At 39.1% G+C, this 11,333-nt stretch overlaps 1 protein-coding gene across 1 annotated transcript; it reads left to right on the forward strand.

Annotated features, from left to right (window-relative positions):
* The first annotated feature begins 8,890 nt into the window (after positions 1–8,890).
* LOC141819237 (putative GPI-anchored protein At4g28100) lies at positions 8,891–9,935 on the forward strand. Its single transcript, XM_074706581.1, has 2 exons — positions 8,891–9,496; positions 9,570–9,935. Exons 1-2 carry the CDS (start codon positions 8,891–8,893, stop codon positions 9,933–9,935), a joined length of 972 nt encoding a protein of 323 aa, XP_074562682.1.
* The last annotated feature ends 1,398 nt before the right edge of the window (positions 9,936–11,333 follow it).

The raw sequence follows: 11,333 nt of genomic DNA on the forward strand, positions 1-11,333 counted from the left end.
CGGTTGATAGGGCAACAGCGCACTTCTCCCACGCGGGCAGCAGGGGAGAGAAGGGCGCTTCTTTCAGATGGTGGCGCCGGCACTCACACAGAAAGAAACGGCAGCACTGCAATCTCCACGCGCGGCGGCGCTTCCGCAGGAAGAAGAACCGCACAGAAGTGAAGAGCGCGTCAACTTTCCTTCTTCACGCGCGGCAGCCGGCGATCGAAGAACAAAGAGGCGCGACAGCTTTCCCTCTCCACGCGCAATGGCCGACGATCGAAGATGGCATCCCTCAGATCTGGACAGTGAGCGGGCTGAACCGGAGAAAACCATGCTGAACCGAACCGGGTTTTTAAAGGTTACTATAGTAAACCGGTTTAATTCTTGGTTTGTTTGGTTCAATAACCAAACGAACTCTGATTTGACCCAAACTAATTTTGTTCGATTCGTCTTCGCAAGACGAATCTATTCATCTCTTCCGTTTTGCCAAAATCTTTTCCATCGCGAATCAAACCAAGTTGGTTCAATTCAGTTCAAAATTGAATCATTTGGTTCACTAACCAAACGACCTCTGATTTGAACGAAATCAGTTTCGTTCGTTTCGTCTTCGCAAGACGAGTTCCATCATTTTGTCCTTTGTCTGGTCCAACCAGATTTTATTTCTCTCGTTCTGAGAATCTAATTCTCAAACTCGTTTTAAGTCCTTCGGAGAACTTGTTGTGCGTGTGACCCAATAGGTTCCCGGCTATGTTGGTCGTCCGTAATTAACCATTAATTACGGAACGATCATGAGTGACACCTAGTAGTATATCATGATCCCCAATTGACCGAAAAATCAACGATTGATTCCAGAACGTCTTCTAAACCTTTCAGCAGCTACACTGAATCGTGTCTCGTTCCTTTCACCGTCTTATACCCGCTTGGTTCAGGACATGGTCTATGTGTCAGTCCCCACTAGGCTGACTACGTCACACCTAGCCCAAGCTGCTTTCTTGTCCTGTGGATTCAAGTTACTTCGTACACGTATCCAAGAGTATCGTACTCTTGACATGTAATGCTTTGGCCAAAGACTTTTAGTAACAATCCTGACAAGCGGCCGCAAGGTATACGTCTCCTTTTCCAAGGAGCGGTGAATCCTCTGTGGGCTATTCAAACACCTTCGGACACTTCGACTTATACCCAATCATCTCGGGTCCACACCTCCTCGGAGATGCTTACTTAAGATGTTAAAGTATAAGTCTCCATGACCAAGATGACTTGAATACCGCAAGTCAAAGGAAACTCGCACTTAAGCTGCATTGAGATCTTCATTGACATATGTATAGAACCATATGAAGTCTCAAGACAGGTCACTCCAATGAACTGGTTACCTTTAACTAGCATCCACGTTTAACTCTCAACATCTAATGTTGACAGCAGTGAGATCAGCTGCTTGGCTAACCAAGGAGTTCAAAACGTGCTAGTCTCGACAGAATCGATGACGTCCGTGCTCATCAATCCTCGACTAGGGATAATTTCAATACATTCATAATTACACATGTAGAGATGCTCACGAGTTGTGATCCAATCACAAATTCTCTCACGCTATGAATCGTATTGCGGACATTCAGTATTTGAGTTTAAGATCCAATCAAACACATATGGAATGTGCACTCAAATAGTGAATTGCTATTTATCCAATAAATAGTATTATTGTAAGGCGATTGCCTTAGGACACCTCTCAAATCTAACATTTAATTTATAAAGTAAAGTTCCTAATTTTTATGTTTTTCTAAAACTCTTTGATATTTGAGAAATGGCCCCACCGCTTTAGCAAGATTGAGTTTGTACGACTCCCAACCACATCAATATATATGCGAGAGCTCAAGAACCTAGCATCCCAAACAATTAATTCAGGTTTTGGTGCCTCGAGTACCTTGACTCATCCACTCAGATGACTTGGTTGTCCAAGTTCTCCATATGATTTGGTTGCTCGAGTCCCCATATAATTTAACCGCTCGAATTCCTTGTGTGACTCGATACTTAAGTTCTCTAAGTTAACTTGAACGCATCTACTGAGGCTAAACTATTTCCTTAATAGTCATTAGGGTGCATAACCACAATCCAAATGTGACCACTCCACGTCTTGATCCTTACTTGCAATAGCCAAATAATTGACATCATTCGTCAGTAGGCACTATCTCTATAAATATTTCTCATATATATTGAGGTGCGGAAACTTTCTATTTTATTTGAACTCTAGAATTGCTATGTATTTTACTTCTCTATTTCCTCTAATCGCACATAATAATTTAAACATCAAAGAAGCTTGTCAGTTTACTCTACACAAGAGTATCATTATTGATGGTGGAGGTCGATCAATATGCATCCAGTAAGGCAACAAGCCTAATCAGATCTCGTTGCAACCGGAGAAAACTTCGTCTTTGGCATCTAGTAAGGAGACAAATTTTAGACACATCATCTATTAATTTGTTTTTTTTTTTTACTTCAAATATTTATGCAGTATTTTTCTTGTACATATTGAGTTGCGTGAACCTTTCATTTTATTGAACTCTAGGATTTCTATGCATTTTTAATTTCTTTTCTGTTACTTTTAATCACACTTAAGAAGTTAAGCATCGAAGGGGATTTATTAGACAAGTCTAACGCGTGTTGATCTATACAGAAGCATCATCATTGATAGTGGAGTTCGATCAGTACGCATCTAGTAAGGCCAGCTATTTCTATGTTTATTTTTTACTTCAAATATTTAGATATAATATGACTATATTAATAATATTATTTAGATTTAATATTTTTTAATTTCTTTCGAGTTCCAGAGCTCTAGAAGTTACCTATGCTATTTTAAAAGTGAATAGATTTTATTTATTGAATTAATCATATGACCAAATTGTAAGCATAATGTTGTTTAGTTAAGCTCAATAAAAGTTTGATAATGGCTAGAGGTCAGTAATATTTAATAAATAAGTTGGACAAGGTAATAATACAAACACTATTTAATTCTACTCAAGACAATTGGAAAAGACAAAGTCTACTTAAGACTATTTAATTCTACTCAAGACAATTGGAAAAGACAAAGTCTACTAAAGTGAGACATCTTAATAATACAAATGCTATTAAATCTTCTATGTAAAACAATTGGGAAAGACAAAGCGGCATAGATTAATTACCATGGATTGACCGACTATAAATAAATAGATATTTTTATATTATATAATTTAATTGTATTAATTAATAGAATTCATATGTTTATATTATTTATATAATATATAATATTATCTATTTTAGATAAACTCTCATTAGATTTATTTTTAAATATTATTTTTCATATTGATGGAGATATTTTTACTTTTATAAATTTATGATCTTCATATATTTTCAAATATATTTTTAATGTAAAATTTTGATTATAATTTTAAGAGTAAAGATACGCTACATGAAAAATGTAGCATGAAATATAATATGACACACTCCATACAGTGGGTCCTACATCCATACAGTGGGATCCACATCCATACAGTTGAGTGTGTCATGTTGAATTTCATGCTATAGGTAGCATATCATTTTTCTAATTTTAATAAATTATTTGACATATTTTTTAAAAAAATAATAACTTTTATATGAGTTCAATTAATCTTCAATTTGTAGAAATATATTTTTACGTGGAGGAAATTCATGCATTGCTAAGTACCCTAGTTCAAGAAACCCTCTTCAGCCTTGAGTGGTTAATTCAGGACGGGGCGAGTTAATGTACTAAAATTTCATCATATGCAAGGCAAGATAGACTGATCCACTAACTTGGCGTATTAAAAAATTTCTAATCCAATCCAACTCAAGATGGATTATGGGTTAGACGGACCAATATATGAGTCTGTCAAAAAAAATATTAAAAATTTTAAATTTATATTATAGTTTAAATTGATCAAGTATAATTTAGACGGATTAAGCTCACTAATTCATTGAGTTTTCTACTTTAATTTTAAAATTTAAAATAAATTAATAAACTTTCTCAACCCATGGGTCAACTCAATTAAGCCCACCGCGAGCCAACCCACACGGGTCGCGGGCCTAAACGGGTCAATTCATCTGACCCTATCTTAAAATGGGTTGATACAATTTTAACTCAATCCATCTAAATTGTTTGATGAGACATATCAATTCGACTGATCCAACCCAAATTGACGGTTATACTTCATCCTCTTGATCTCCTATGGTAGTCCACAAATCCTCATGGACCTCATGGCAGTGGAGGGCGAACATGACATTTTGCATGTGATTTAGATTTTCAACAAGGTAAACAGAGAAGCAAGTAAACAAAGAAGCAAGTATGTGAGACTCGAGACTTGGTTACCGACTAGTCGAGCTAGGTTTTAAAAAAAAAATCACCTTTTTAAAGTGTGTAGTATGATTATAGTTCATAAGATTGTGATCCTATACAAGATCGATTTGGATATAAAATGTTAGATAGGATCGGATTGTAGAATCGTACGATCTTATCTAAAAACTCTTCTATGCACAGTCATCAACACTCAACACCACATATAGCATTATTACCTATATCAGTTTAATGAAAGCTAACACAATAATAATACATTCAATTTTAAAAATGTTATCTTTGATTTACAAGACAACCCAATTTAAAGGCCAATAAAGCAGCTGACGTAGCAAAAACTATTGATTCTGTTAATTCGAATATGAATACCGAAAATAATCTTTTAAAGACTTATATTTAGTAGAATGTCAGAAAATAAATATCTAAAACTCAATAGAAATATTATTGATGATAAAAAAAATTTATCCAAAAATCAACTAAATAGATGTTTTAAGTATTTCTAAAACTCTAACTAAATATTTGGTAAAAGGAACAATAGTAATTTAACCAACATTATAGCACAGTAATACTTAATAATATTTATATTTTTATATCACAAAATAGACTATACAATTTCTACTAACCAATAACAATACAATTTATTTTCAAGAATATTATCCTTGGTTCACAAGATAGTCTAATTTAAATGCCAATAAAATAACTGGTAAAATGAAATCTATTGATTCAAACAAAAATGTCAGAAATAATCTTCTATCTTTAATTCTACAAAATGTCAGGTAATATGTATTCAAAACTCAGTTTGTGAAAAGAAACAAAATGAATATTATTGATAATAAAAAATATTTAAAAATCAACTAAATAGATGTTTTAAAGTAGGCTCATAATTAAAAAACGAAAATAATCTAAATTATAAAATAATAATAGGACTAAAATTCTTTCAAACCTTTAAAAAAATTTAAATGATATTTAAATCTAAAGTTAAGTTGTTACCAATTACACCCAATAATCAATTATAAGTCTTTACGAATTTTGATTTGATATATTATGTATCGTATAGTTTAATCTGAGATAAAATTATGACCTCTTAAAATTTATTCGCTTATAAAATTATTTGTAATATAAAATCATATTGATTCTATTAATCTATCTGATCCCATCGATCCTACTCCTCAGATCAGGGGCGGCTCAAGCCCACGGAGGGCCCTAGGCGAAATTTTTTTTAAAATGAATGTTATTATTTTAAAAAATTTTCTCTCACCTTTTTTTATTTGGACTTGAGACCGATAATGGTGGGTTTAAAATTTTTTTAAAATAAATTAAAATTTTAATTTTAAAAATAAATTTTTTATATAAAATTAAATTTTCTTGATTTTTTAGATGCAAAATTATTAATTAAATTTTCATATTCAAGTTTTAATAATAAATTAATAATGAACTTTCTATTAACAATTAATAATAAAACAGAAATAATTTACCTTTGTAGTCCGTCAAATGAGATCCACTGCTCTCGAACGATTCGTCAAAAGACTCGTAGAACAGCTGGATCAAACACAAAAAATTACTATCTAAAAGCTAAATCTCAGCAACGATAATATTGAAAAAAGGAAAAGAAATTACCGGATCGGATCCGACGCCCAAATATGGAGTAAACAGCAATCAAGGAATCCAATGATCTGTAAACAGGACGCCCAAATACGGAGTAATCGGATCCAACGCGGCAGGGAAGACGATTTCGCATGCGACTCTGCGAGGAAGACGGCCAGAGGAGCGAGCCTCTCCGCGGCCACTGGAGAGCCTCACAGTCACGACCAGACTCTAGCCGCCAGAGGGGCGAGGAAGACGGCCAGAGGCCAGAGGGGCGAGGCCCTCGTGGTTTCGCCGGCGAGGAAGACGGTCAGAGGGGCGAGGCGGCGAGCCTCGCGGTTTCGCCAGCGAGGAACAGAGGAAGACGGCCAGAGGGGCGAGCCTCGCGGTTTCGCCGGCGAGGAAGGAAAACCGTCGAAGAAGAGGGCCAGAGGGGCTTGAGCTCAGTGCTCGCGTCGCCGTCGAACGGACGGAGGTGCTCCGTGCGACCGTGCTCAGTGCTATCTTGAGCTCGCGCCTCTGATGAGGGGAGATCGCGTCGGCGTCGAACGAGAAGGGAGATGAAGAGTCGAACTGTCGCAAGTCTGTGAGATCGGCGTTGAACGAGAACGTCGAGAAGAGGGGAGAACGCGTCGACCGAGGAGAGGAGAGATAAAGGGGATATCATTATCGGGACGCGGCGAGATTTTCCGGATCGGATTTTAACCATCTATTACCCATTAACCCTAAATACTTTAAATTTTTTTGAACCCCTTTTAAATCTGGGCCCTAGGCATAGGCCTTACCGCCTTATGCTTAAAGCCGGGCCTGCCTCAGATTCCAATCGATCTAGGATCGATTTAATACTTTTGGATTAAACTATCGTAAAAAAAAAAAAAAAATCTTGGTTCAGAAATGGAAGGACACCCACCCACCCCATCTGCATGCATGCATGCCCGGGAGGACAGCCCTCTGAAAGCATGTTACAAAAAGCAGGCAACTCAGCTGGCTGGAAAGCCAAATCCTCTTGGAATTTTGGGGAAGCCGAGCCCCTCCATTTTAATTCACAAGTTGCACGGTAAGAGCTAGAGCTGTCAAATCAATTCATGACGAGGCGGATCAATTCATGATGGATCCATCATATGGCGGGGTGGAGACGGGCCAATCCACCAACTTAGCGAGTTGGAAAATCTTCAATCCAACCCAACTCAAGACGGGTCGCGGGTTAGGCAGGTCGACCCACATACCTGTTAAAAAATAAAAAAATATTATAAATATTAAAAATTTTAAGTTTAAATTATAATTTAAATTGATTAAGTTGAAAGTTTTAAATTTAAATTATAATTTTTAAACTTGAATTATAATTTAAATGGATCAAACTCGCTAATTCGTTAAGTTTTCTATTTTAATTTTAAAAATTTAAAATAAATAAATAAACTTTCTCAATCCACGGGTCAATCCAAGTCCACCGCGGGTCAACCCACGCGGGTCGCGGGTCATCCCATCTTAAAATTGGTTGATAAAATTTTAACTCAATCTGCCTAAATTACTTGGTGGGACGGATCAATCTGATGGGCTACGGGCTAACTCAATTTGATGGCTATAGTAAAAGTTAGGCCTTATGATGTGGTAGAATTTAAACAAGAAGAAGAAAAAACAAAAGACGGTTTTCTTTTGTCCTGTCGTGGCCTTGTGAATTTAATTTGTTTGGCCCCCCGACTGTAGAATAAGCAAGAGGAGCTGGCCGACGGATACAACTGACAATACCAACGGCTAGCGTAGGTACTAAACGGTTTGCGCTCCGAGGAGACCGAGGGGCAAAACTTGTGGCTTTGTATTATTTTAACTTATTTCTTCAAATAAAAAAAAGTTTCCCCTTTTTATGGATGTTTGTATCACCTAAAATATTCTATTTATATATAAAGTATTTACAAAGTAGACTTTTTTTATCATAAAAATTTGATGCATCAAGGGAGCAACTGCTGTTCCCCTTTTTTACACTGAGAAGTACTCATTCACAATAATTTTTAAAGGATGAAGACAAAAAGTAAAAAGGGCTCATGCTTGTAAATGAAACTAATATTTTGAAGGTTGATATCTGAGGATATGTATAGATGTGTTTAGATTTATCTGATACACAAATTAAGAAAATAGAGCATAAATTACTAACTAATGTTATTAATCTATTAATTAACTTGTATTGTATGACAAATCTTGTGTACCATTCAATGGATAGACAGTTGATTTGATATATGACAAATCTTGAATGATACAATCTACTTATAGCACGATTAGGCATGTTACACTACGAATTAACAACCCTATCATAAACATGCTCTAGGATAAAAAAGGTTTTTAATAGTTTTCGTAGGCACTTTTTGAGTTACAATAACAATAGATCATTTCACCTACTTATGTCGAGTTAAGCTCAACAGCTTTCACAGAAAGCCTCTCCTCCTCTCCTCTCCTCGGCGAATAAGATAAACAAGCACTTCACGTAGATTATCTCCAACTCGGGCCGGGTCTCAGTCGAGTCTACCTTCGCCTAAGAAATCATCTTCACCTTGACTGAAGTGCACACCTCAAATGAGTCCAAAAACCAACTGCTATAGCCTTGGACCTCAATCAAATTTGTACTCATCAGATTGTGTATTTAACTACTGTATTTGATAAGCTACCCTAAATCTATTTTATAGAAACCACAATCCTGCCACACTAAACAAATGATATGTAAACAGGAGCTCCAAAATCCAATCTCTTCTCGTGAACTCACTCTGAAACACTGGCAGCAGAGCCTGACCAAGTCTCCTCTCCACCTCAGCTCTTCCATTTTCGATAATAAGTACAGAATCCAAAGTTTTTTTTTTTTTTTTTACTGTTTTTCAAGTTACTGCCAACAATTCTTAGCGTTGAGTGTGGTGTTATACCCTACACTTGAGCCAAATCTTGTATGTGATAGGCTCTGTCTTCTCTTCCTTCTTCCCTGCCTGTTGTTTCAGCATTTGAAGAAGAATGAGAGCGATCCGTGTCTTTATCTTGCTGCTGCTGCTGCTGCTGGCTTTCCTACTCGCCGGAGCAGTGACACCGCAATCCATTTCGTCGACGGTCCCAGCCTTGCCGTTGGCCCGGGCGGAGAACCAGACAACGGCCTGCAGCCTCGACCTCTCCGACGAGTTCTTTGGCGGCGTGGGAGACGCGTGCGCTCGTGGCGACCTCGACCGCAGCCGGTGCTGCCCAGTCCTCTCTGCCTGGCTCTTCGCCGCGCACGCCCGCTTCGCCCTCGCGCTTCCCCCCGCAGCGGACGAGTGGGAGGACGGACCGATGGTGCCCGACGACGGCCAGAAGTGCGCGGAGTCACTGCAGAACGCGCTGGAGCGGCGTAACATCCGCCTCCTGCAACCCAACTCCAGCTGCGACACCGTGCTCTGCTTCTGCGGCATTCGCCTCCATCAGATCGCCTCGCTCCACTGCCCCGCCGCCTTCCATGTTATCGCCAAAGGCGACGCTGCCATCCCCGCTCGGAATGTGACCCCGACGGCGACTGTCCGGAAGCTGGAGCGTGATTGCCGGAACGCTTCTTACTCCGGATGCAACCGCTGCCTCCACTCCCTGGGAAAGGTGCGCGCGCGACGTCAACGAATCCAAATCCTTTCATTTTCTTGACAAAAAAAAAAAATTCAATTTTGAGCAGTTGAAAGGGGTAAACAGCGGCGACGGAGATGACGACAGGGCAGAGAGGATCCTGGAGCGCGATTGCCAGCTGATGGGGCTGACATGGCTGCTTGCGAGGAACAGGACTGCGTATATCCCCACTGTCTCCTCCGTCCTGCGCGCGCTGCTCTACAGCGCCCGCCCTCCCCAAGACGGCAGCAGCTACAAGTGCAGCCCAGACCAGGCACACATGCCGCTTGCCGTCGACTCCTTACAATTCCAGTCCCTCAGCAGCAGCTCCGCCGCCGCCACCATCACTCGCCGTTCAACCATCTCTTTCTTCCTCCTCCTGACGGCCCTTCTCCTCCTCCTCCCTTCTCGCCTACAACACTTCCTCTCACTGTAGTACCACAATCTCACAGGACTCTGAGATAGTATGGCAGTACATTGTCTCCATCGCATATAGCAGCCAGTTGGATAATGCGACTTCCAGCCTTCCTAGTCTTCATTGGTGCACTAATAGCCTGAGCATTAATTTTGCAGTTACCGAAGCACATGTACAAGGAGATTTCTTCTTGATTGCCTGCTCTCGTGTGCCAAGTTTAAGCTTGTCGAGCTCTACATTTCTGTTGAAAAAGTGAATGAAAATGGATGAAAAAAAAACTCCAATATGAACGGGAGTATTAAAAGTTTGGTGGCATGAAGATTGATTTATAATTAATCATAACCCACGGATTATGATTCAGTTTGCACTAAATCCAAGTGATTCATGTGCAAGCGTGATTTATGCGTGTAGAATATCAAATCGGCGAGGATCAAAATTACCTAAGCAGATAAGCTTACCACTAGATCAACTTTTTTCCTACCTACTTAAGTGCGTAACAAATATATTAATGATCAAGATCGGATGATTAATGACAGATCTGTAACTATCCGGATGGAAAAAATCAACTATTGATGTTCGGCTACTAACGTTTCAAGTAAGGCTCACGAAGACAATAATAGCCTTTATTTTGCCATTAATCAATAGCATTTAATGGTGTTAGGTGTTGAAGTCTATAAAAAGGACTCCTATTTAGACAGGAACATGCACATTCTCTAACTCTTTGCCATGCAGTTTGCTTGACAACTCTATTTCGAGATAGCATTCAGGTTACAAGTTCCGTTCGTTATGATCAACTAGTCTGTTAGTTGTGATCGTGGTAGTATCATTGTATATTAGGAAATAGACGTCCAACGTAATCTCGAAATACCACTGAAGGGCACGTATCTATTCAAAGGGAATTGTATTTAACACATACCTTAGCAATCTTTTGCGCAAAATCCCAATCGTCAGTCGAGCAACTCCAACACTACGCATCTATGCGACTTTGAGCATTCCTAGTTAATGCCTGACCACTCGCCGCTAGAGCACTAGGACTTAGACCTTGGGTGCTTGACACTCAAGGTGCTATATACTATTCTGCACTCAAACTCGGACGTTGGGTGCTCGACATTTAGGGTACCCAACCATTTTGCACTTGGATTCGGACCTTGAGTGTTCAACACTCAGAGTACTTGACTATTCTGCACTCAGACTTAGCCCTCTTAGACTGCTCGAACCTCTAGACACTCGGCCCATTCAGTGCTCGACACTTGGGCCGCTCAGACATCTGAGAACTCCATTGCTTATTTGGCCATCCCAGTAATTAACATTCAACCTCCTAACATGTTCTTCGAGTTAGACACTCAGCCTCCCCAATTGTATGTCAATCATCTCAACAGCATAAATTCAATATATTCTCTATATCTCTAACATGTTCTT

This window comes from Curcuma longa, chromosome 2, assembly GCF_044706935.1.
Source record: "Curcuma longa cultivar G26 ecotype Majalengka, Jawa Barat chromosome 2, ITB_CL_G26_1.1, whole genome shotgun sequence".
Taxonomy (NCBI): Eukaryota; Viridiplantae; Streptophyta; class Magnoliopsida; order Zingiberales; family Zingiberaceae; genus Curcuma; species Curcuma longa.

What these genes read in the sequence shown, in the direction of transcription:
- LOC141819237 (XM_074706581.1), top strand. Translation starts at nt 8,891, where the DNA reads ATGAGAGCGATCCGTGTCTTTATCTTGCTGCTGCTGCTGCTGCTGGCT. An exon ending in GCCTCCACTCCCTGGGAAAG is followed by an intron (nt 9,497 to 9,569) that starts GTGCGCGCGCGA and finishes AATTTTGAGCAG; the next exon opens with TTGAAAGGGGTAAACAGCGG.